General features: G+C 40.8%; 1 protein-coding gene across 1 annotated transcript in view; it reads right to left on the bottom strand.

Annotated features, from left to right (window-relative positions):
* EPHA6 (EPH receptor A6) overlaps positions 1-26,297 on the bottom strand; it is a 973,304-nt gene that overhangs the window by 186,107 nt on the left and 760,900 nt on the right. Inside the window, exon 12 of the mRNA XM_090058840.1 lies at positions 13,842-14,027. Coding sequence (XP_089914966.1) covers positions 13,842-14,027 — 186 coding nt within the window. The remainder of the gene's footprint in view (positions 1-13,841; positions 14,028-26,297) is intronic.

Below are 26,297 nucleotides of genomic sequence, written 5' to 3'. Positions count from 1 at the left end.
CAGTGGGGGTCCCCAGGCACCTGAAGAGATCGATGCCCCCCTCTGTTTTAGGGCAGTCTGCCCCTGTACTTTCCTGCCATGCCTTGATGTAAATAGGTCTATAATGCAGGAGGCTGCCCCATTTGCAGCCCTGGTATACTAGGCCAGTTACACAGTTCTGAGCCATCCCTACACTGTGTCCCATGCCTCACAGATGGTATTCTATTCTCCATGCTACTCCTCCAATACCTCACTGGGCCGTATTCAGCCTCAGGCCCCACTTGGTGGACCTTGGCCACTTGGTCACCCACTGGACCACATTTTACTCTCTGACCCCCTCACTGGGTCACCCATCACCGTCTGTAGGCCACACTGGGTCCTGACCTCTTGCTGAGCTACTCACCCCTCAGGTCCCTCCCAATGGACCTTGGCCCCTCTCTGGACCTTTTGCCCCTCAGGCCCCACTCAGTGGGCTTTGGCTCCACCATGCTTTTCTGCACACGCCACACAGCTTAGAGAAAATGCTGACTGGTAATGTATCTGTGTTATTTTCTTAATGGGGTGATAAACACTGTGATAAACACTGTTATCAATTCCCTGCTTGGCTGGTCAGAAGGGGCAGGGGGAAATCTCTCCCTAATCAAAGCATCCTGCTGGGGCTTGGCCATGCCCCCCTCAGCTCAGAGCTGTGCAAGGGAAGGGAGGGCTGTTCTATTGCCCCCTGACTGCTAGCCTGAGCCACTGCAGCCATGTGCCTGCATGGCTGGGATGTCTGTGCAGTTACAAAGTGATTTAGCCTACCCAGGTTAGGCTAACCTGCAAAGATTGAATCAAATCATGCTCAGGTGTTTTGACTGTCTGTCCCTAGCCCACATGTTACAGGAGCTGCAGTCTTCAGGCCAGGCAATGTTACTCCTCCAGCTCCCCAGATGTAACTGCTGGCCCTGCTCCCAGGCTCTGGGCTTATACTCTCCCTGCCCAGCCCTCTTCCAGTCAGGCAGACCTCTGCAGCCAGATGACTACCTAATTGGGCCTGAACCCACCTGCCAGTGGCTTCACAGCCTGCCTGATGGTCTTAAAGTATTTCTTTAAAATACAACAACCAGCTTTCCTGGACTCCTTTTCCCCTTAGACCAACCACCCAGAGGATCCTGCCCCTCAGTTCCTGAGGGAGTCAAGGTCTGCTCTTCTGAAGTCCAGGGTACTTACTCTGCTGCTCTCCTTTCTTCCTTTTGTCAGGATCCTGAACTCAATTATCTTGTGGTCACTGTTGTCCCACTTGCCATCCACTTCTATATCCCTTCCAGTTCTTCCCTTTTTGTGAGCAGTAGGTCAAGAAGAGCATGGCCCCTAGTCGGTCTCTCCAAAACTGCTGTAATGCCCTCCTAGCAGATGTCAGAGTAACTGACATCCCCCATGAGAACCAGAAATGAGGTACTATTTATAAAATGACTACATAGGGTTATATAGGGCTATAGCCCAGGAAAGAACCTATACTACACCAAAGTCCAGTTATTACATAAACACAAAGTAAGTAATACTGACCAAAGAGACTGTGCTGACCAAGCTTACCTCTATATTTCCTTTACCACAGGAAAGCCTCCATTGCAATCCTTCCTGCTTCCAGACTCCCTCAACTAAACAGGTAGCACTCTTATTCTTTTAAGCAGGGGACTAAATAACTGGTTCCTGGTACATCCTCCCTCTCAACACCAAACATCAATTCTGAAAGGGGTTCCACCCCAAAACAATTCTGACTGGTTTCAACCCACTCACTCTTTAAAGTGGCATACAACTCTCTCAATAGCATTTTGGCAAAAAGTTCTTTTTCAATACTTATTTTAGAAGCAAATTATTTTTTTTTTTAAATATAGACATTATTTCAGCATCCTCATGTGAAAATTCTACTACCTTAACAAAATAATTGCCAAAAATCACTCTTAGTTATTACTGGGCTGTTTCTTTTGGATTTATTTTCTGCCCTGCTAGTCAGTAAAATAAGGTGCAGCACTATGGAGACCCTGAGGCTTTTTACAGCCATGTCTGCTCTGATTTCACTGACTGTGATGCATAACTTAAGGATTTGGAGCAGTGGTTCCTGTACTTATAATACAACCATAGCCAAACAGATCCATACAGCCTGACTCAGACCATGTTCCAATCTGCTACAATACCACTCTTGAGATACAGACACTGTAATTCATTTAGTTGTCACCTACAGCCCCCAGCTTGAACCCCTTGGACACATCATTAATGGATTATATACAAGATACTAGACCTCCTGGAAAATGACAACCATGGGGACAAGCTGCTTCATCTTACAGGAAGCTCCTGACCTCAACCTGTGTCTCTCCAGCAACAGACTATCTAACTCCTGTTTTCACCAAGGTACCAATCCTTGCTCTGGACCTGGCTTCCTCATCAACCCCGACCACATAGACTCTATTTTCATTGCTGGACCAAGTATCATGGATCATATCATTCAAGGTTTATTCACCTGCTCCTCTACCAATGTCACATATGCCATTGTGAGTGGATCCATGATTTTCGAAAGGAGGATGTGGAAGCAGCGACCGGCACTGCAGAGATGGCTGCATCCCCTATACCTAGCCTCCCCTCTAGAGCAGATTATGCTGCAGGAGACACAGGTGGGGACTTTTTCGAAGTCCCCAATCAAATATGAATCTTTCCCACTATTGCCACCCCTCCCTTCCCACCTGTGCTGGTGGCATGCCCCCTTCCCTTCCATTCCCCTTCTTGCCCTTTCCACTTACTCCTCTGGGCAGAGGAAGAGATTGGGAAAACCTGCCTGCCGCTGCTGCCACTTTTGCTGTCCCACTGCTCCTGTGCTGCTTCATCCAGGGCTGTGGGGAGAGGCTGTGCAGGAACCTGTTCTCTCTCTCTGCTCCTGCCCCTGGGTCCCTGGGGAACACTGGAGGAGGAACAAGGCAGGGAGAACCTCCCTGCTCCCATCACTACTGTCCCCTCTGAACTCAGCTCTGTGCAGACCAGCTGGAGCAGGGCAGGAGCAGCTCTGTAGCTCCCATTCCACCCCTGGGGTCAGCCAGAGATAGTGGTAGCAATGGGTGGGGGAGAGGGAAACAGGAGAGGAGATGCCTTAGTGCATGGAGGGAAAGGAAGTATTGCATGGGGATGGGGTTTGCCTGCTTTTGGGACTTAACAGTCCCTGGATGCTGCTCCTGTGATCCAAAAGGGATTGCCATGATCCACAAGGGACTATGAAACCTTTTGGAACCTCCCCTATCACCTGCTTACAATGCCCTTCTGTGATCTACGCTGTACAGATGGGGTGAGCCCTAGGTGAAAGAGTGAATGAACAGCAGTGTAACATTAGTTCCTGAAAGACGCACAAGCCTGGGACAGAACACTTGAACCTTCCTGGACATTCTGCAGCTGACTTCAGAGCAGCTGCTCTTAGATAATGACACATTAAAAAACAACTAAAATGTGGAACTGCAGAACAAGAAATCATCCACAGACTGGACTATGTTAATACAGTCTAAACCAAGGCTACAGATTCTTATCTCCTAACCTGAATTAGTTTATATAACCCCTATATCCCTCTGCTACTCCTTTTTCCCCCCCCCCTCTCTTCTACCCACCTGGCTTCCTCCAGCAGTGGCCTCTCCTCTTTCCCCCCCACTTCCCTACCATTTTTATTCTAATCACTACTTTCTGTTTAGAAGCTCTGCTTCCTGCAGTCCACTCTTACCATCTGATGAAGTAAGCTACTACTTACAAAAGCTTATGCATCTCTAATTTAGTTATGTTATAAGGTGACATAACTGCCTTCTTCTGCATTACTGAAATTATTGGTTGCAGTGCAGTTCTACTGTGAAGAGATTGAGTAAAAATAACACCTTCTTACTCAGCAGCCTGGCTCCTTGTGTTTATTCAAACTATTTGCCTTACCAAATGTCAAAAGACATTTATTGCTTTTAGTTTTAGGTAGCCTACAGAAGCAATACAGCCTAGGGAGAGTGAGCTACTCATTCTATTCCCTTTTGTACATGAACATTTCTTATTGAGTTCAAGTCAGTAATATTTATATGACTCTCTTCAAAATAATAGTGTTACAATGGTATCATTAAGTGCATAATGGAAGACAATAAGGTTGTGGAAAAGTATAGGTGAGGTGTTAATTTAGCCTGTAGAATCCTTTTATAGGTGATAATGCGCATGAAGGGAAGAACTCATATTGAAATCCAGGGCTCTTAGCTGCATTTACAAGGTTGACAGCTAGGGAAAAAAGAACATCTTTTTACACATGACCTGAGAAGATATAATCTAGAAATCACTGAAACAATAAACCTAGAAATGTATACTGCTTTAAAAACCCCCCACTTTTTCAGAATAAGATCTCACTTTAATTTTGTTCTCTTCTCTTTTTCTCTCAGTTGCATTTCCTTTTCTAGATAGTTTCTTACCTGCTTTCTCCACTCTTTAAGCCATTCAGCTACATAATTGTTTGCCTTTCTTATGATTTAATAGTAAATGTTCCTGGGGCCGTTGTATCTAGCTCTTTTACCATTTTCTTTGTTTTCTTTGGCCCTTGGTGAACTGGTAAATGCTCCCAAGCTTGGGTGCCATTTCTAGCTAATTAGGCATCATACTATCATTGTTTCAGATAATATATTTACCTTTATTTTTAAAAGTCTGACAGATGTATACTGTGATATGACAGAACTTGTAATAGAAAAGCACCCATCTGTGTTTCTCTGCTGAGGCCACCTTTAATAAAATTAATATCAACTGGCAACAAGGAACCTGAGAGATCTTTTGGATTCTGATTTGTTATTTTTACTGTTACAGCCCACACCAATTCAATTGCCTTGGCCACCACACTTCACCTCTAACAGTCCTAAGATCAACAACTACGAAACAGCCTGCCAGCAACACTTTGATTCAACTGTTAATTATTTCACCCATGGGCTATTGTAATATCAATTTCCCTAGGCTCCCTACTTATCCATCCCACATATATGCTATTCAAAACCATGCTCCTTACTACTTTCCTCATATCCTTACCAGTCGCATATCAAATCATATACTGTTTTCAGTCTTATATTTGGCCAATCCATTATGGATCCATCCATCATGTCCTATTAACTGGATACAGATCACCCATACTTAAATAGGTTGACAGCATCTAGGGAAAGGCAAAAAGTCCCTTTTTCCATTGAGCACCTAAAAAAGGGCAACTTTTATTCTCCAGGACCAATTCTCTTCTCTCATCAGTGCAACACAGAAATAATTTGATTTACTTCAGTGGATTTGCTACTGATGTAGAACAAACTGAGGGAAAAATCAAGCTCTCCATGTCAAAAGTCATAGTTCTTACCGCAGTTAGTAGGAAGCAAAGCAGAAGGAAGCTGGGCAGGCTAGAGGATCTTGCAACCTCATCTCCCACCCAATGCACTGGTCTGAAAGCAGATATGATGCACCTCCTCATACCTGGAGTAGCATTCTGCCTGGACACTCCACAAACAAAATAACCTCTGGGCATAAGTGCTAGACTGGGACACCCACATAAGAGCACCCTACATTAAACAGCATAAGAAAGACATGATGAGTCTTGTATATCTTCTGTAAATGGAGTCAAATGAAGAGTACACACACTACATAGCTGTATAGAACATTTGCACATGATAACAACAACTTTTTATCAATCTGTCCTTTCTGACAGTAAAATAAAATGGATTAGAGTTATAATGGCTGCAGGTTTCACTGGCAGGTTGCAAGACTGCATCACCCTCATTTTCATTAGCTAAGTTATGCCTCAATGCAACTCTGACATTGTTATAATAGGAAGATTTGTTATTGAAGAGTAGAATCAATTTAGGCTTTTATAATGCAAATTAAACAAAGGGACACAATACTGAATTTGGAAAGACAGTTACTATAATATTGCTAAATTAGGTTAAAATGTACAAAATAATTCTTGTAATATAATCACAAATTCCCAGACTCCAGCTTCAAATACAGGAGAATTTTCCTAATTATCATTACCAATTATCATCTTCAAACCCAAGAGGTCTTGCTATAAAAGCCAGTGGTCTCATTTCAATTCTTAACAAAGATTTAGCAGCAACAGAACTGCAATACTAAGACTTCATTATTTGTACAAAATATAATAAAGTATATTTACTAGTGTACTCTGAAGTCACAAAGAAATTAATGTACATGAACAAAAACAATTTATGCATCATTGCCCTGGGTTTATTTTTTGAACTCTTTTTTTTTTTTTAACCCACTGGACAATTTGAAAAATAAAGCAACCCAAAACATTAATTTGGAATGGATCTCGGCATTACCTGGGCAAATCTGTGAAGCCCTATTCTATAAGCAAAAAAAAAAAATCAGCATCATAGATGAAGTATCTTGCTGCACCAGACCTGTCAGTACAGTTGAAGCTCTGTCTCTTTTTCTCATTAAGTATCTTGATTGTATTCATAAAAAAATAAAATCATGCACATCCCATCTAGGCATTACAACTAATTAGTTCACCTTTATTGCACAATCTTCTCTCCTACTGTTAAGGAGAAAAATGACAAAATACCATCTTCAGGGGAACGAAGCTTGTATGGAAATGCAATCACTTGCAGCTGGTAATGATGTTAATTATGCAAATTAATTATCACATCAAGCCCTTAAAAAAGTAGGTAATATAAGACCAGAGTTTTAAAGGCTTCTAAGTAACACAGTTGCCTAGTGGGATATTCAACAATACCTAGCACCTATGTCCCCATTAGGTGCTAACCTGCATTCTTAAAGAACTAAACACCTTTTAAAACAGTGATTTTATAAAGTATTGGAAAAGAAGATCATAAAATGTATATATGCTCTCTTTGGAGCAGCATTTGAAAAAATTTAAAAGGCTTAGTTACGGTAGACCCTGCATCTTGCTGCTAACAAGATGTTCACTGTTTCACAGTATGCTTTTCTTCATTGCTCATCATCCTGTGAAATATATAGCTAAGCAGATCAATATAATGTATTGCTTCCTAACTGCAATACAGAAAAAACAAAGCTCAAAAAAGTTGTTGACTTAAACTGTCTGAAACTGTAATGGCCACCTTGTTCTTGCTATAAAGTTTGAACAGATGATGATGAATGAAAGAAAAAAAAAAAAAGATATATTTTTAGAGATTTAAGAGTGAATTCATTTTAAGTATGTGTCATTTAGGAAAATCAGTTATTGTGGTATTATAGATCTTGGTAGCAAATGTTTTTGTCTAAAATCATCTTAGCGTTATCTAGATTAATATTCTGTTTTGGATGGAAGTCCACTGCAGACACAACTTAATGCAAAATAGGTTATGGATACAATTGGTTATTTGTATCTTATGTCTGTCAGTAATCTTCTATAGTTCTAATATCCTATTCTTTATTCTGGATCATTGTTTAGTAAACTCCTCTGTGAAAATATGTAGATAAATTTCAACTGTTTTGTTTCCAAATTGGTTGTCTATCAAAACAAATTAACTGGTAGTCATGTACTTGTATTTAATGCGGTATAGAGCATAAAACAAAAAATATTAAAATGAACCCAATTCAAGCCTGCTGTAGGCAGGCAAAACCCTGCTAAGAATATGGATAGCTATAACAGTTACACTGGCTACAGTTTATATTATCCTAAGCTGCCCAATGTACCACTGTAGAAACATGCAGACATAATAATTACAAGTAAAGGCAAAAAGTTCGATTAGAACTCTTTCATTTATGGGTAATGTTACAGTGATTTAGCTCAATAATTTTCAAATATCTTTTGAGATTTTTCATTAAAATAACTATAAATACTATACAATAATATAGTTCACACTATTCCATTGCACACTGTCCTAATGACATTCTGTAAACTACTATGTTCCACCCAAGTTCAAAAGATCACATTTTCAGTTCTTAGTATTTTAACATTTTGATTTTGTCCAGTAAAGTTACATCATCTGGGAGTAAAATCTTGAGATATGTGGTTAGTATTAAGGTGTTATAGGCTTATAAAATTACCCCATCCTTTTGCTTAATAGACAAGCATACTATAATGCATATATTAAAGACAGTGTACTATAAAATAGTTAACCTTCTAAAATGAATTCTGAACTCACTTTAAATAGATTCAGCCTGTTAACAGGCTGGAGAAAAGAGCAGCATTTGAATCATTATCCTGAAGGCTCAAAGTCTTAAAACACAATGTCCTACCTCAATGAGGGGAAAAAAGGGAGATTCATTGATGGCTCTTTCTGACATTTGTGATGAGTGAAAAGGGATCGGCAATTAAAAGTACTCATTGCAAATTGCAATGACTTAGGATCATGGTTTGCTTTCAGCTTAAAATAGGTGGGTTGACTTCAGGCCTCTTCCTTTGAGACAAGGTGATATGCTGTAGCTTAAAAAAGAAGCTCTGTGATTAAAGCTTTGAATTTCATTTGTCAGATGACTGAGTAAAAGGTTTGAGAAATACTATGGCATTCAGGATTTGAAAGTCACTGGAACATAATACAAAGCAGATATAAACAAGCTTCAAATACCATACCAAATGTATACCTAATGTTATGGGAAACTGGGCTAGAGCTGGACCAAGAATATGGTTGCTGTCCTTCCCATCCTGCCTTTCTGGGTGCATCATTTTGAATCTTTATGGAATATAACACCACATAGCATATTGCATAATGGACACTGATCTTTCAAAAGATTCAGGTAGTCAGAGTGACATTTTAAAATTCTTAAATGTTCAGAAGGTGTTCAATATTAGGCAATTCCTTTAAAATGAATTTTAATAAGTTAGAGTTTCTCAGGGGAGGGAGAGGCTATGTTAAATCTTGGAGCATCTTACCTGTCCAAAAATACTGATATGTATTCCTCCTCTGTTTACAGACTTTAAATAAGACTTTAAATTGTGGCAGAAGTGTACTTCTTTAAGCCTCCTCATTTTGCTTTCCACACGTGCACCCCTGACGGGTGGAGGCCCTGGTGGCCCCGCTGCTTGCTGCTGATTGGCGTGGAGGCAAATACTGCAGTTTTAAATATGCTGTGGGTTTTGCCTCCTAGCTGCAAGTGGTGGGGCTGCCCGGACCCGTTAGCCAATCAGTGGTGGATGACAAAAATGGGGAGGCACACAGAGAAACAAGAAAGATTTAAAGGAACCACTGCACAGCTCACTTCCGCTGCAATTTTGGTAGGTCCCTACTTATGATAGCATGCATAAATGGAGGCTTTGGAACATAATGGTAGAGTCTGGATTCCCTAAGAAGCTCATAAAAATGATTAGGGTATGTATTAAAGATACAAGAGGGAGAGTTAAAGTGGATGGAAGCATCTCTGATGCCTGCAGCATGGCAATGAGCCTGACATGAGGTGATGAACTTTCCTACTATTGGTCAGTCTGGTGTTGGAACTAGTTGTCAGATTGGTGGCTGAAATTATAGAAGGGGTTCTACTTGGGAGATTGCACAATAATCTTTGGGTATACAAATGACTTGGACATCTTATGCAACAACACTGTAGAACTTACTGGAATGTATAAAAATTTAAAGTATACAGCCAAGAGAGTAAGGCTTATAGTGAATGGTGAGAAGGCCAAATATATAGCAATCACTTGCAAGAACATAACTGAAACAGCAAAACAGAACTTTTGTATATGAAACCATAGTTTCCAGAGTGTCCAAGAATTCAAGTATTAGGGATCATTGTTGAGTGACATCAGTAAGATGAGCAGGGAAAATATTTCAAGGATCTCAAGTGAGAATAAAATAGCTATAATAGACTTCTCTGGTCCAAGATACTGTCTAGAAAGACACTGAAGTTATAGTACATAGGCTATTTGCAGATGTTAAACCCTTCCCCCCTCCCCTGCAAAAACCTGTGCTTTACTGGAAGAAGCAGAACATTACTCTGACCTGGCACTGCAGTGTCTGTATATATTGGGTGCTTCAGCAGGGCTATTTGGGACTTTTATCTAAAGCTGAGTCAATCAGGTATTAGATAAAAATCACTGAAAATGTCCCACTAAAGCACCTGATCATACAGACTTCAGGCAAGCTGGGTCCAACGCACTGCTTCTTTTGGGCATGTGCTGGCTCAGTGTGGGAGTGCATGGAGTTTAAAGCAAAGGGCTTTTTTTTTCTGTTGTCTGCAAACAGCCATAATTATTAGACCTGTAGTGATACATGGCAGTTAGACTTGGTGCACGATGCTGAAAGACCATCATAAACTGATTTGTTTTGAAAATAAAATTTTTAGGAAGATAGTTAGTTGGACCGGTGACAGACCTAGAAAGGGGGAAATGGAGGCAACAAAGTAATGAAGAATTATGAAATACCATGGAATTGCCTGTCTTTATAAGTGTGGTATATGCACAGTGATTAGTGTGGATTAGCGTCTCACAAGATTTAAAAAAAAAAATAAAAAAAATCGAAGGTATGTCTTATTCTCAGCTTAGTTCCTGGTTGCGGCAATAGCTGATTGTGGAATACGACTCTTCATCTGCACCCACATTTACTTATGAAAGGTTGCCAGCTTGCATAACAATACACAAGCACAACTGAGTACACCTGAAATGAAGAGATAGAGCCATTGGGAAAGGCTCCCAAAGCAGACTCCTATCTCCACTATGTCAGACTGACTAGAAAGGAAAACAGATTTTCCTCATTTGTCTGGACAAGCCTATCTATCATGGACTTACAAGACAATGAATGGCCTTTTTTATTGCAAGTCACTTAATCAATGTTTCTAAAACAAAACTAATGTGAACAAATTCTTCTCTTTGACTTTGCCCCTTTGACTAGTGATACTAATGAAATGCTAAGCCTAGATTCTGCGTTGTGGTGTGCCTGTTTTGGCATGCACTGCTAGTACAAAATTGTCTTCAGCCAACAAATAAGTCATAGGAGGTTCATTATTGGCAAAATGGACTTTTCAGTGGCATTGTTAGTATTACAGCTTCCGTACTACCCATTGCTCCCTACTGTTGGCACAGGGGCTTTGAATGGAGCAAGTAAAAAAGAAAACAGTCAAAAAAGAGAATTAAAAATCTGCTAAGGGAAAGCTTTAAAGCCTGCTGATTCATTTGTGAAAGGCCTAGTACAGCATTCTTTGCTTTGACAGACCACATACACTGCAGTTTTTGAGAACAGTATTACTTAAATGCTAACTTCTGCTTACTTGGTCCTGCAACATAAGATCTCTCATTTGTGTGATGTATGGAAGAATTTGTTGATAACCTGATCGATAATTATTGATTTGGTAGCACCTTCTGCTTACTGCAATCAAATCCTTTTTTATTTTTTAGTTCAATAGCCAATGACATTGTTATGGAGAGTACTGGTAACAAACTGATGCAATATATATCAGTAATGGCTACAATTTAATAAGTAATGGTGACTAGAAGAAAACGTATGTGCTAAACACAGCTTTACAGCTCTGTTAATCACGCATATTGTATTGGATGCATCTCTGTAGGTTGGTGCAATTGTGATGCACATCAGTTAATATAGTTTCTGCTGTTATCAGTCTTATTCTTAATAATTTTATCATTAAACAACCGAATTATCTGGGGGTGAATTCTGCCTGCCCTTCTTAGAAGTGTCCATTGGGTATCGTTAACTTTTCTCTCCCTTTGGCTTGTGTAGATGCCAGATACATTTCTAGAGCTTGCATTCAAGGGACCACATGGACTATGCCTTCACAACCCTGCTGGGGACATCCTGGACCCCAGAAAAGGCAGGTGAGATGGTATGGAGCAATGGCAGAACCCAACAGCAGAATAGCAAGAGAGTGTGTAGCAGTGAGTTTTGAATGCCTGCAGATATTGCTGCACAATTCACTCTAGAGGGTGAAACATTAACAGTTTAGCTCCCTACACATTTCAACAAAAGTATTAGAATTAATCTGCATGTAACCTATGAGATTATTTGTTTTTTCAAAGCAAATCACAGTGATATTGCTAGATTTTTACAGTTCCAACTCCTTGTAATACGGCAGCAATGCCTACATTTTCTGTGAAACTGTGTAACTATAATGGTAAGCCATACAGCTGTGCACTCAGTCTATCACCTATAGGTAAACATTCAGGAAACCATACCTAGGTATATGGTACCCTTAGGGGAAAGCACAACAATTATGAAATATATCTTATCCATTTCAGGTTATCTAAGACCACAGTTGCCTTCATAGTGGGAACAAGCAGCATAATGAGATGATATTGATATATTAATTTATATGGTTTTTCCCTAATCCTTATCCAATTTCTCATTTGAGTGGATGATAAATCTTTATTAATATGATCATTTATAATTATGGCAAAGATTAAATAATAATGCCATTGCCAAGTACATTATTGTCTATTCTGCATGGATTTAAATAAGTGATGTCAGCAAACCACAAACGAACTTCTTTCAGAAATTAGATGCATTGTGTACAGTAGAAGACTGACCGAAGAGTAATGGAATATGGAGCCATGTCATTTATATGACACTGATACAAAAACCAACCTGGGCTGGTAGAGCTATCTGAAACAAGCAGGTGATTTCAATTAAATTCCTACAGTTTTCCATGTCACACATAAATACCTAATATTATCTTAGCCAGAAATCACTGTCTCAGGGGAACAGTGAACAACTAAGTAGAAATAAAGATCAAACTATATCAATCTGAAAGTTAATAGCATATGGCCACCATCACTGCAGTAACTAAATATTCATAAACATGAATGTTGCAAGGAAAATTGCATTAACATGAAGCTAAGTGTAAATATTCCCATTGCACAGATTTTGAACCAAGGCCTAAAGAGATTGACTTGCACAAGGTCACTGAGTAAATCTATGGAAATTCCAGTCCATCATATGAACTACAGAACCTTAATCTTACTTCTGCCAGGTGTAGCTTTAGTTACATAGATAGGGTTATAATAGAAAAGTTTGCATTGCTACATTACTTTGTGCCACACCACACCAAAATCCACTTGAAAGAGAAATAAACATAAGGAAGGACTGCAAATCAGCAAACATCATAGCTTGGTTATGGCAAGGATTTAATTATGAGAACATAATGCCTCCCATGTTTTGGAATCTATGCTGTAAAAAGTCTACTTTAAATAAATTTCATGCATGTTACCAGGAATTTCACCTCATGCTGAAATAGTCACTATACATTTTAACACTAGAAAAATTCATAAACCATGTATAGTTAAGGGTTTAAGACTAATGGTTTTTGTGGAAGAGGTAAGTTTCTGTTTTCTCAACAATCAACTAAAATAGCTATAAAACTGAAAATATTACATAGATTATTCTGAATTAAGAAGCAGGAATTGGGTGTATTTGTTTTCTTCTAATATTTAACTGAAGTTTCTTTAGTGTACTGCACATTTTTTAAGAGAATTTACTTTTTTTTTTTTTTTTTTTACTTGTAAATAGGAAATAATTTCATTTTCGTCCTAATATCAGTAAAACAGTACAGGATGATGGAAAATGGCTGCCTGTGGTGAAAAAAAAATATACCTACCAGCTTTCTACTTCTGCAAGATAATTCACTTTCACATTGACGTCATCTGAGATTCTTGATTCCTTTATTGTATTCCATTTTTTCAGTAGAAAACACTGCCATACTATTTAATATGATCCTCTAAGGGTATTATTTGAATGAACAGGATTTTTACAAAAATATAGCATGCTTTATTAAAACCACATAGGTTACACTGTCCTATATTAATGGTTTCACATTCTTTAGCAATTAGCATACATTTGTGTTTTGGCTTATTACTGGGAAATAAAACACCATTCTTGTTATCATGAAAGAAACCCTTAATTTTGATGTGGATCCATCAGGATAACATGAAAATAACTTACTTTTTGTAACGACTCCTTCAAGACGAATAATATTTGGGTGGTCAAATTGTCCCATGATACTGGCCTCCCTCAGGAAATCTCTTCTCTGCCTGTCCACATAACCACCTTTCAAAGTTTTAATGGCAACAGGAATCTCCCTTTTTCCTGGTGTCTTCAGGCGCCCACTGCATACTTCTCCAAATTCACCTGCAAAGAACAAGAGCAAACAGTCTGTTATGAAACCATTTTTATTTTCTAGAGAACTGTAATTTTTATATTTCTAGAGAATCCATACTGACACTGCTCTTTAACTTAAATGCTCATCAAGCTTTTTTCTTTGTGACACAAGCAATTTTGAAAAAATTACAAATATGGCTTTCATAATAGTCTACTATAATCAGTGGAACGAGAATACTGATGCATCTCAAAAATATATATCTCTCTTGAATTATAGTATAGCTTTGTCATTGTGAAATAATGGATGAGAGAGTGAAATTGATAAATTATCAAAAGCTAGTATGCACAGAATACCTATCACAATTTCTGAGGAAGTATAGTCACTTGAAATATATATCAATACTTATCAATAAGTATAGGAGCAGGACTTTTACTCTCATCATACAACCTGCATAATGTAGTTGGTTTTTACTGATTTATGAAGACACTGAACTTAGGTTATGCTGTGCTGCTGGGCTTGCCATGAGGAATTAGCACTAGCAATGGTTAGATTTTAATAATGTTGATAATGAAAAAGGGACAGTGTGCAGCAAGGCCTTGGAATACTGCACACAGTAGAATTAATAAAAAGCTGTAAAAAAATTCACTAGAAGTCAAGCTATGAGAATGTAAGGGTTGCATAATTAAACATTCAGTAATTCTGAAACTGCAAAGGTAAGACTGCACCTCTTAACTACTCCACCAAACATATACAATGCAATACAGACTTTAAATTTCAGGATCACATACAGTTTTCAAAGTAACATGTGTAACCTGTAATATTTTTTCCATTATTTTTCTTTTTACCCTAATTTCATTCTCACAAGAGTCATTTAGTATTTATTTTCATAATTCTGTTATCACCTAGGTACTGCATAATCTTTTTTCAGTCGTCAGCACTATGTTCATTGAGTGCACTTTACTGAATGTTAACTATGTAGCTAACTGTGATCCAAATATATGAGGAGTATACTCACCAGCAAACTATCACTATTTCTCTTTATTGTACTTAGCCTATAACATGCTGTTTTCATACTGTTTGCTATGCATTTTTAGATCATTTTCATGAAATCTGGTATAAAATTACCTGAAAGAGAATTACACAGTTCTAAAAATGGTTCACTTACATAGTTCTTGAGAAAAAAAATTAATAATATATTATGTAAGAGAAGCCTTCTGTTTTTGTGTAGAATGGACTATGTGTAATATGAAGCATATTTGCATTGCACCAGAGTTAAGAGCGACTGTGCAAACCAAGCTCTAGTATTTTGTTCTACTCAAATGCTCATTACACAGATGCATTTGGTTAGATCAAAACACCCTGCGATATCTTGAGATTCTTTCAAGGGTGCTGCAGGGTACCATGCAATGCTAGAACTGTTAGGTGTGCAAACACAGTTCACAAGACAAAACCAGATTTTTCAAACAGGAATCCATAATGTTAAAAACCTTCTGATCTGCTGTGGTCTTTCTGAGTGTTTTGCCATTCAAGAACAATTCTGTTAATTTTCCATAGCCTAAAAAAGCAAAAATTAAGAGCTGACATTTTCTGAGAGGTGTCTTGAGTCAAACAAGGGGTGCCTTGAGTCTAATGAGGGGTGAGAAGTCTAAAAACATTGAGACCCACTGAGCTAGACACTACCACAATCCTCTAGCCCAATCACCTAATTGGTCCTTCAGATTCAGCAAAAGAATGTGCTTAAGCATAATCATCCTCTATTCAGCAAAGCACTAATGCATATGACTGATGGAAATTGAACCTAAGTACACATATAAGCATATACATAAACTTTTTTGTATGTTAGATTCAACATGCATAATACAAATCTAGCTAAGGTTGCATATGAGACTTAGCTAAGGGTGTATATAAGTCATAGCTGTCCTTTAGTAACATCTTAATGTCACTAAAGAGTGCCACAAAGTCCTTGCCAAATGTATTGTAGATGTTTGAGGCAATTTTTCAAAGTGCCATGATTCAGCTAACAAAAAATATCTTGCAAAAACTTTTCAAAATACTTCCTAGAGGGCATGTCTACAGATGCTAAAAAGTGCAGTAGACTAATTCTTCTCGACATTAGTGCATTACGGCGAAAGCCATGTGCCACGGGGTGGGAACCTACGAGCGGGTGTGTACTCGCTAGTGGCCCCTTGCCGTGTCAATTAGGCAATCCAGCACCCTTGACTCGCCCGCCATGTCTTTGATCTTAGGTTCAGTATGGGAGGCTGCCTACTTGCACCTATGACACTGCGCTGGTATTACCTCCGTTCCAAAGGGGGTGCCCTCACCCCAGCCTTATGGGCAGTGCGTGCCTCCTACCTCCCCTGTAGCACGCCCCAAGCCTCGCAGCTCTTGCTGGACGTTGTCTGGTCCGTGATCTTCTGCGCCCTTCCCTGGCGCCCCTGGGCTTAACCCGCAACCAGCGCCCCTTCTGAGTCCTGTCAATAGTGATCTTCTGATTAGGCTCAGGCGACCTAAGCCTTACCTGGCCCCTGCTGGATCCTGCCAATGATGATTGTCCAATTTAGTGTGTCCTGGTAGGCTCAGGTGGCCAGAGCCTTACCTGGCCCCTCTGGTTCCTTGGGCTCCCCTGTTGCTGCGGAAGCCCTCTGGAACACTCCTTGGCCCGCACCTGTCTTGGGTGCCTGTCAATGATACATGCCACCTGCCTTGGGGTAGCTTGATATAGTATGTGGCCCGCCTAGGGCCTGTCGCCCCCTCTCTGGGGTCTAAACCACGCTTCCCCGCACTTATGCCGTGCCTCCTGCGCGTCCTCGCCCCCTCTGTGGCCTGCACTGCGCTCCCCGTGCTTCCTTGCCACCTCTGGGGTATAAGCCACGCTTCCCACGCTCGTGCCGCGCCTTTCGCAGCCACGCCGAGCACCTCTGCAGCACTCGGCACACTGTGCCCCTGTGGCACTGCTTGCTGTGCCCCCCACTGGGCAGCGGGAACCCCCAAGCTACTGGGGAGTCCCCATGAGGCCTCCTCTCACCCCTACAGCCTCACCCGGTCCTCCGGTGTAACGATAAGTAAAAGAGTCAGCCAGCCAGCTACAACATAACATAAGTGCCTGAGCTCATAATGCCAACTCCACTCAGTGCTGGACTCTCACCCATACATCTGCCCGGGCTCTCTCTCTCTCCCCTCGCATCATTGCAGCCAGTCAAACCACCACCATTGACTCTGCTGCTCAGCTCTCCCGCAGAGCTGCGGCTCCTGCGGCTGCCAGAGGGGAACTGCTCTTAGGCTCCGGCCTGGGCTGTTTATAAAGGCCTAGCCCTGCCCCGTTCTGGCCACATGACCCGCCTGGTTGCCACGGCAACCGGCACCTGAGCTGCCCCATTGATTGACGGCTCTCCTTATTTCCTTTACTTAAAGCACAGAGCACCTCAGTGCTCCTGTGACATCTGGCCACATGACCTGCCTGGTTGCCATGGCAACCAGCACCTGAGCTGCCCCGTTGATTGGTGGCTCTCCTTATTTCCTTTACTTAAGGCACAGAGCACCTCAGTGCTCCTGTGACACCATGCTAATGCCATTATTGTCAACTTTCATGATTTTTGGTGTTGTTCTTAAAGTCTATGCTTTGGGAATGTGAAAAAATGTAGCTTTTTCTTTTTTATGTTTATATTTATATAAACTACATAAAAAAAAAAAAGCGACATTTTTTTTCACATTCCCAAAGTATAGACTTTAAGAACTATGCCAAAAATCAGGAGAGTTGGCAACAATGTAATGCACTAATGTGCAATAGGATTAGTCTACTGCACCTTAATGTCATGTAAAAGACATGCACTGGTGCTATTGCGCAGTAGTGCCAATTACAGCACATTAAGTTAGTGCCTGTTATTACAGGTACTAAACGTAATGTACCATAATTATGGCACATTGATGCACATGTAGATATGACCAGAGAGGTACTTCCATGTCAAATTTTAATTTTCTGCCCCATCCATTTTGCTACGCATGCAGTTACATGATATCTAATATATATAAGTACATGCATGAATTTAACTAGGGGAAGTACTTTATAAAATATTGCCTGAATTCCTTTTCTCATATTAAAAACAAATTCTTTAAGAAGATGCTTAAAGAAAAATTCAACCTAAAAAAGAAAGCTAAGACAATATAACTGATTGATATCAAAGTTAAAATGAAAATGGTTGTGCAATCTCTACGATTTTAGTCATTGTCACTTCTGCTACTGAAGAAAACCAATATTCACGATAGGAAAAATAAGTTCATATCTTGCTTGTCAAGTCAAGATATAGATATAACAATGGTACAGTTAATAAAGTTTGAACATAATTCTTCAACTATTTATCAGAATCTTTAACAGCTAGTCAACAACTGGCAAATTCAGATAATAATAGTAAAAGAATTCTTTGAAAGGCAACCATCATGGGATAAAAATGGGATGCTCTATGGAAAAAGGGGACCAACCTAGGTGAGTCCACTATATCTTTTGATTGTTTTTGTTTCTGCCTTAAGCTCTGCTCACCTGATTATTGCCATAAATAAGGTGTGGTGGCTGTTTAAACTTCCAGAATCTTAGATTTCAGCCTCTTTGTTTTGAAGGAGAAATGGAAGAGCCCTCTTCTGCTCTGTGATGCATTCAGAACAAGCACATCACATTAGAACCTATCCTCAGTGTGTCTCTGTGCATCTTGATGGCTCTTCTATGTGAAACAGCCTGAAATTAAAGAGAATCCTCCAAGTCCTCCTTCTTGATAAAGAAGCTGGTAGCAGGTCAGAATAATATAACTCTAAGGTCAAGAGGGTCTGTTCCATTGGTGAAATCTGCAGAGTCGAACTGCTTCATCTTTGGGAATCGTGTGGATCACATAAATTAGACTACTGAGGTTATTTTGTCCACTCTCTGGCTAATACAGTATTGTCCCTTTCAGTACATTGCTTAGAAAGCCTGGCAGTGTGATTGCCTGTTAGCAGGTGTTGTTCTCACTAGGAAAGATTTAAGTGTGTTCTGAATCAGTGAAGTAGGAGGCTGATAAAAGAAATGCTAGTGTCCCTTGAGAGAGAAAATCTAGGATGCTGCTTGAACAGTCCTGAGAGAGCCACCCTCAGAGCAGCCAAGCTTGGGGAGAAGGCTCAAGCTGAATTTTGTTATCCTAACAGTAATTTATTTGCTAATAAAACCAAACTCCAGGAAGGGAGTTAGTAAGACTCTACACAAGAGGCAGATTTTGTTGTACAACTCACATGCGCTGTTGTAATTAGGCCATAAACCTTTCTACAAAAGAGGAATCGGAAAGGAGATAAAAGGAAGCAATCCTTTCAGTGAAACAGCAGCACCAGGCCTCAGCTATAGTTGAACAACTTTATCTGGTCTAGTTGCCATTTATGAAGGCATGGCAGTCACCATTTCTGAAGCATCTGTTCCATAGATGTGCTCCTGTTGGAACACCACCCTGGCTTGGAGAGAAAGAGAGAACCTGCCCTTGCCATTGGTGCATGCAGTGTTTTACGGTCAGTACTGCTTACTGGGACACTGCACAATACTCTCTATCCTACCCAGCACACTGGCTCTTCTCCCTAGGACAGTGCAGATCCACAGAGACTGTACAAACAATCCCTATACACAACTACTACTGTGATCTGCTCCCACTATACCAACAACTGGATGAGTAGTTCATATGCTTCCCATCTGGACATGCATAATCTAGCAGTCAGTAACAGAGAAAAAATATTTATTAGCTGTCACTTGGATGACTTCATATCCCATATTAAGCACAAGAAGGTGTTTTTTTTGCATGTGAAATTTGTTATTACATTACCAAGTTGTTATCACATTCAGTTCAGCCTAACTAAAGTTGGCTTTGTTAAATAACTTGCAGAATCAATCGACACATCTCTAAGCATGCAATACCAACTCTCCTGTGCAGAGGACAAATCTGAATCCTTTTCTTCTAAGCTGCACAATCTGGTCAGATATGCAGATAGCATAATTTCACTTGGATCAAATGTACTTCAAGAAGACATAAAGCCAATATTCCAAGATGCCAGATTTTTCATTTGCTTTGTGTCGAGCAGAAAATACGTACGCATTTTCACAACACACAAAAATCACCAGGCTCAAAATAAATAACATTTCATGCCTTAGGGAAAAGTAGTAGTAGAAACGCCAAATCACTGAGCATTTATAAATGAGTTTAGTGTGATAGTGTCCAGTGAACAGTACGAGACACCAAGATTTCCTACCTGCAGAATATCTAAAGCATTAAAAGCAATACTTAAAAGCTTCTTTCCTCTGACCAATATCTTTGTATCATTCTGGATGTGCTATCTCTACAAGCAAAAGAGGTTTTAATTTTCTACAGCCATTTAAACCTTTGTATATTTGATGAGACTGCTAATTCCATTTGTGATCTTTTTTGTGGTGCAGGTATCAGTTAAGCAGTCCATTGATAGGAGATCAGTTCATAGTCTAGATGGTTACTACCATCAGTAACTTGCTATTTGGGCTTGACTGACAACAGGAAGATAGATTAAATAATGTAGATTAAATTTACACAATTCACAGATAAAAGGTTTGACATTGATTCCAGGAATTTTAAAAAGACTTCTACTCAGATAAAGATTGAATTTTAAATGATTCATGAAACAAACCAAAAAAGTAATCTCTTTAATAGGAATAAAATCAAAGTTCTCCTGGATTAAGTTTCATTGCATAAGTTTCCAGACTTTAGCTAAAAAAGATAAATATTGACCCTGAAGCACTAAGGTTCATGTGTATATGTGTGCACTAAATAGAAGCTAAGAGCCAGATGTCAGTGAAGTCAACATTTTTTGCTGATAACTAGAGAAAATGTCAGAGTTCACTGTCTCTTCAGTTTTAATAATATGTAAATGATCTATTTTGGCAATATAAGATCGACATTTCTTATTGTAGAGTATACAGAAAGAAGTTAATTGAGCCATCTAGAATATTGCTCTATGCAAGTCATACAGTTCTATTTTCCACTAGTTAGAAGAGATGTTTTAGTTTGTTTAGGAACAGTCAGTTGCTAGGCTTGCAGCCAGTGGGGTGATGCTATAGTATATATTGGGTCAGTACCTGAAAACAAATAAGGCTGCTGGTGCTGGAACTGAGAAATGTTACTACTAAATGCAGCAAAACTCAACTGACACAAGTATTAATCAAAAGGCATTTAAACGGCAGCACGGGGACACAAGTAGCAGTTTAATATATCATAAGGATATATCAACTGGGTGAATATAGATATCTGTTCCTAACAGACAATTCTTTACAAGAAGACAAAAACTCGGCTCCTTCTCGAGGTCTGGAGTTATTGAAAAAGAAGAAAATAAGGTGAACTGCTCACTGGGAAGCACAGTTTTTGAAAGGTACAATGTCTCTTGGAACTCTCGTGTATGTAGGAGAACTCAGGCCTTAATTGTAAAAGGAGAAGTGGATGATATTGCTAATAGGTGGTTAGCTATGTTTCTCTAAAGAAAGGAAGAAGACAGGGCAAGGTGGCACCTTACAGAGTAACTGGTTTGGAGAGGCAGGGCATGAACCTTTTCATAGGCTAGGGCCAGACCCTGGCAGGCCTGAGTATGACTGAGGAGGGGTTTAAACTCCCACCTTGGCCTGCAAGGTTTGGAGGGTGGGGGAAGAAGCAGCTTGGCTAGACTGGGGCTTGGCCAGACTCCTGTGGCAGAGGAGGAGGAGGCCCTTCCAGACAATGATAAATGTACATTCTAAAGGAGAGACCTGGGAAGGTCATTCAGGGAAGCTTATTTCATACAATGGAGAAGTAAGTGAGAGGTGGTATCCTTAAGATATGTCTTAATTAAGTATGAAAAACTTCTGGACTGGTAAAAAGATAGACATTTGGGGGGCAGGTTACATAGAATGGGCTCCCCAAGAATCCAATGGATGATGTATATAAATAGCTAGGTAACAACCCACACTAAAGCCTTGCTATGGAAATCAGTGTTTGTTTTTAGTTTTCCTGGGCATAGGGAATGACCTTAGGTCCTTAGTTAGCAGGCTGAGTGTTCTCGCTGACAGAAGAAGATGAGTTAAGCCCTGATAGGCAGATAAAAGGCAGGCAGTAGCTACTTTCTACCCTGTTGGGCTAAGAAGAGAAACCTGGATTCTTAGAGCTCAGGACTAAGATTCAGGGATAAGGTACAATATTGCTGTGATATCTTCCTTTGTTTGTTTATTCTGGTATCTCTATCTGTACCTCAGTATATGGTTACTGGTTCCTTATGATCAATCTTATTCTTGTAATAATTATTTTTATCTTTTATAACATACTTACTGTAAATAATAACTGTGATTTAAGAACATTTGACCATAAAGGCAGGCCTATGGAAGGGGGAATCTAATATGTCTGAGTACACAACAGGACAAAGATGTGGTTCTTCTAGCTGACAAAATCCCCTCTGCTAAGAACTGACAAGACTTAGGTGAGGTGGGAAAAATGAGGCACCGTAGACCAGGAAAGTAACCTCTGGAGCACTTCAGTCTGTTCTCAGTGGCCAAGCAGCAGATGACAGAAAGGAGTTTGGTGGCTGAACACTCTAGGAGTGTGACTCACAGGTGCACCTGATCAAATCCAGGGTTGGACTATATCACAGTCATCTCTTAGGAAGGTGAACTAGACACAGGATCCTTTTTGATTACTAGATTCATTTCTGTGATGAACAAAATCTCTTGAGTTCAACAACAACTAAAAAAGGATGTGGAGAAGCTTGAGAGAGTCTAGAGAAGAGCCATGCGCATGATCAGAGGTCAGGAAAACAGACCTTATGATGAGAGGCTGAGAGCCATGGGGAACTTTAGCCTGGAAAAAGCACAGGCTCAGGGGTGATCTGATGGCCACCTATAAGTTTATCAGGGGGGACCACCAGGATCTGGGGGAACATTTGTTCACCAGAGCGCCCCAAGGGATGACGAGGTTGAACAATCATAAACTACTGTGAGACTGTTTTAGGCTGGACATAAGGAAGAATTTCTTTACTGTCCGAGCCCCCAAGGTTTGGAACAGTCTGCCAGCGGAGGTGGTGCAAGCACCTACATTGAACAACTTCAAGAGAAAATTGGATGCTTATCTTGCTAGGATCCTATGAGCACAGCTGACTTCCTGCCCTTTGGGCGGGGGGCTGGACCTGATGATCTTCCGAGGTCCCTTCCAGCCCTAATGTCTATGAAATCTATGAAACATGTTAAAATAGTTACCTTTGTTATAAGGTGCTGAACATTATGAACCATAGGAATATTGATTATATCATGGAAGTTCTTAAAGATATTTGAGGGTATTTCTGCATGGCCCAAAGCCATGCCATTCATTGCACAATAATTTTAGGGAAGGTCAAGGATTGAGAATGTACAGAACGCAAATAATCTCAGTGCCTGGTGAACGGGGGGAAAGCTGTTTATGCTTAAGCCATCTGTCCTATAGCTGTTAAAAGGCAATCAGTCCTTCAAGAGTCTCTCTCAAGTTTATTTCAGCATTAATAGATAGTCTCCATCCATCTGTACTGAAGGGGGCAATGAAGAAAAAACACTTTCCTGTGCATGTCCACCACACCTCAGTTAATAAAAAAGTTCTGAACGGCCTAAGCCATTCAGATTTTCTCCACTTTATCACAGACCTGAGTATCTGCCATTGTCAAGGGTTCTTTTAATTTACAGAAAATCTAGTGTACTCTTCACAGCAGTGAATAATCCAAGTCTTTCCCCATTTATGGCATGTTGCAAGACCTTAGCTTTACAACTGTTCAAGTACGACTGAAAAGCAGAAAGGTTTGGCAGGATGCCCCGACTAATGAAGTATAACACATAAAGCAATAGTAGGGTAAAGTAGTAAAGAAAAAAAGATAGTCTCCTGTTGAGCATACACATTTGCAGGTAATGCACAGGGAATGACTGTATCCCTGAAAAATATATTTTGAACATTCTCTCATTTTGACTGCAAGAATAATTAATCAAATGATAATAAACTACTGAAATCTGTTTTCTTATACAAAAGGGGAAAAGCTCACAAAAAAGAAATATTAACATATTTGAATCTTCTGGGCATCTACCACTATGGTCAATCAATAAAAGTATCAATGCAGTGTTGCAGATGTAAATATTATAAACTAGTTTTTCATTCTCCATAATCCTCTTTGTTTAAACATCTGATAAATCATCTTTCATACCGATTTCTAGGAAATCTACCCAATTTCTTCCCTGGTATTTTTTCAGTTAGACATACCCCCTCAGAGCAACTCAGTACTTATGGGAACATTAAGGTGCCTGGTGAACGGGGCATGTACAGGACCTAACCTTCAAGGCTGTCTCTGGCACCCCCTAGGGAGGGCCCTCCCAAAGAAAGGAGGCAAAGGGCAGTCTGGACCTGGTTTGAGGGTGCCAACTTTGGGGGTGGAGCCCCTGAAGCATATAAAAGGAGAGTGTACTTGGTACACTGGAGGGAGAGAGGGATGGCGAGGAGAGAGGGGCTCTGGAGGCGACTATCCTCGGGACCCTACTTAAGCCTCGATGGTGCATAGATCAGTTCATGGTGCTCAGGCTCTAGGTGCCACTTGAGGTGCCTTGAGCCTGTGAACCTGGCAAGTGGGTGGGTAGGTGGTGTTTGGATCGGTGCATGGAGAGCCGGCCCTGGGAGCAGCTTGAGGCTGCTTGGACCCCACACATGTGCAGGTTGGCACTCGAAGAGCTGGCCCTGGGAGCAGCTCGATGTTACTCAAGTTAGCCACAGCTCTAGGCCAAGTAACTGGAGCCCCACAGTGTGGCACCGCATTAAACTAAAAGAATCCCAGTGCCCAGAGCAGAGCTGGGGAAAGGGAAGAACCCCCGGGGTAAGGCCGGGGAACCGGAGACAGTAAGGGCTCAGCTCCCATGGGAATGCCCTGGCTGCCCAGTATGGGGCACCAGGCCATTGAGAGGAACCAGAGGCACCACCAGAGAGAGGCCCTCACAGGACTGGTTACCAGGGGACGAGCCTTAGCTGCTTCAGAGTGGGAGCCTGAGTTGCTGGGAAAGCAGCAGGTCCTGCAGGGGAGGTGGGCCTGCAGCGTCCATTGTCTTCCATTGTGGGAAGAGGCATGTCCACATCCCAGGGTCCTAAAGGGGAAGGGCTCCAGAGAACACCCAGTGGGGTGCTGAGTGCACCCCCATATTTTGTGATTGTTATTGTTTTGTACTGTAGAGGTTAATATGGGTACTCAAGGGAGTTTATATAGGTGTATCTGTCTTCACTGTCTATATGTGTTTATTGTCTATAATCAGAACTTACCTGTATTGTTGCCTGTGTACATCTATGGTATTGCTACTTCAACCTACCTGGGCTTATCTACATTGATGTTCATATGTGTTTATTGTGTTGTTGCCTGGACTTGTTCCAAAGTGTTAATGTTTATTCTGTGCAATGGGGTTAATTATTGCATATGCTGTGAATAACCCAGTTCATGTTTTTGCAGTCCCTTGTAGTTGTGTAATAGGTTGACTGCAGGTACAAGGTGTCACATACTAATTTTACTGTAAATATTTAATGTTTCTTATTTATATTTATTTATTGTAGGAATACATTTATATATTGCTGACCACTTTGTCTTGGCCTGGTTCTGTAGAGAGGAGAAGGAACTGATCCCAGGTGGCAGACCCCCCTCTCAGCACTCTTGTCTGACCACCATCCCTTCCACTGGTGGACAGGGTACACCCTTGGATGTACCCAGGCTACAGATGTTTTGGTTCAGGAATTTGAGCAAATCATTGAATTTCACTGTTTCTTGTTTGCACTAATATTTTTTTGAACTTTGCTTTAAGGAATGATGCAGTGGCAGTTGGGATGGATCCAGAGGAAGTGCAGAGCTATCCTGCCATCATGGAAATAGCAGCTGGAGGGGGGTGGGGCTTTTGCTACCATGGGAATACAGCTGGGATCCTTAAGTCCCCATATCATGTAAGATTTTCCCCCTTCCATGCTCAGTTGTACGTCCCCTCCTGTCCCATTCTCCCCCTCCCGTGCTACCAGTGTCCCCATTTTCCCTGGAGGTGGGGGAACTCCGGAACTCTGTAGGGAACTGAGTTCAGCCTGGGACATCAGCAGGAGTAGGGAGATTCCTCCTCCTTGCCCAATACCCTTGGGTGCTCCTCCCAGCCCAGGAGCAGGGTTAGGGAAGGGAAATCTCCCCACTGCTGCTGCTGCCATTACTTCCAGCTGAGCCCCTGGCTGGAGGTGGGCAGAAGCAGCTCTGGAGCCTCTTCCTTCCCCAGGAAAGCTGGG

This window comes from Crocodylus siamensis, chromosome 1 (assembly GCF_052110815.1).
Source record: "Crocodylus siamensis isolate JL-2025a chromosome 1, ASM5211081v1, whole genome shotgun sequence".
NCBI lineage: Eukaryota > Metazoa > Chordata > Crocodylia > Crocodylidae > Crocodylus > Crocodylus siamensis.
Note: the sequence above shows the minus strand (reverse complement) of the source record. Positions and strands in the feature narration are given on the sequence as shown.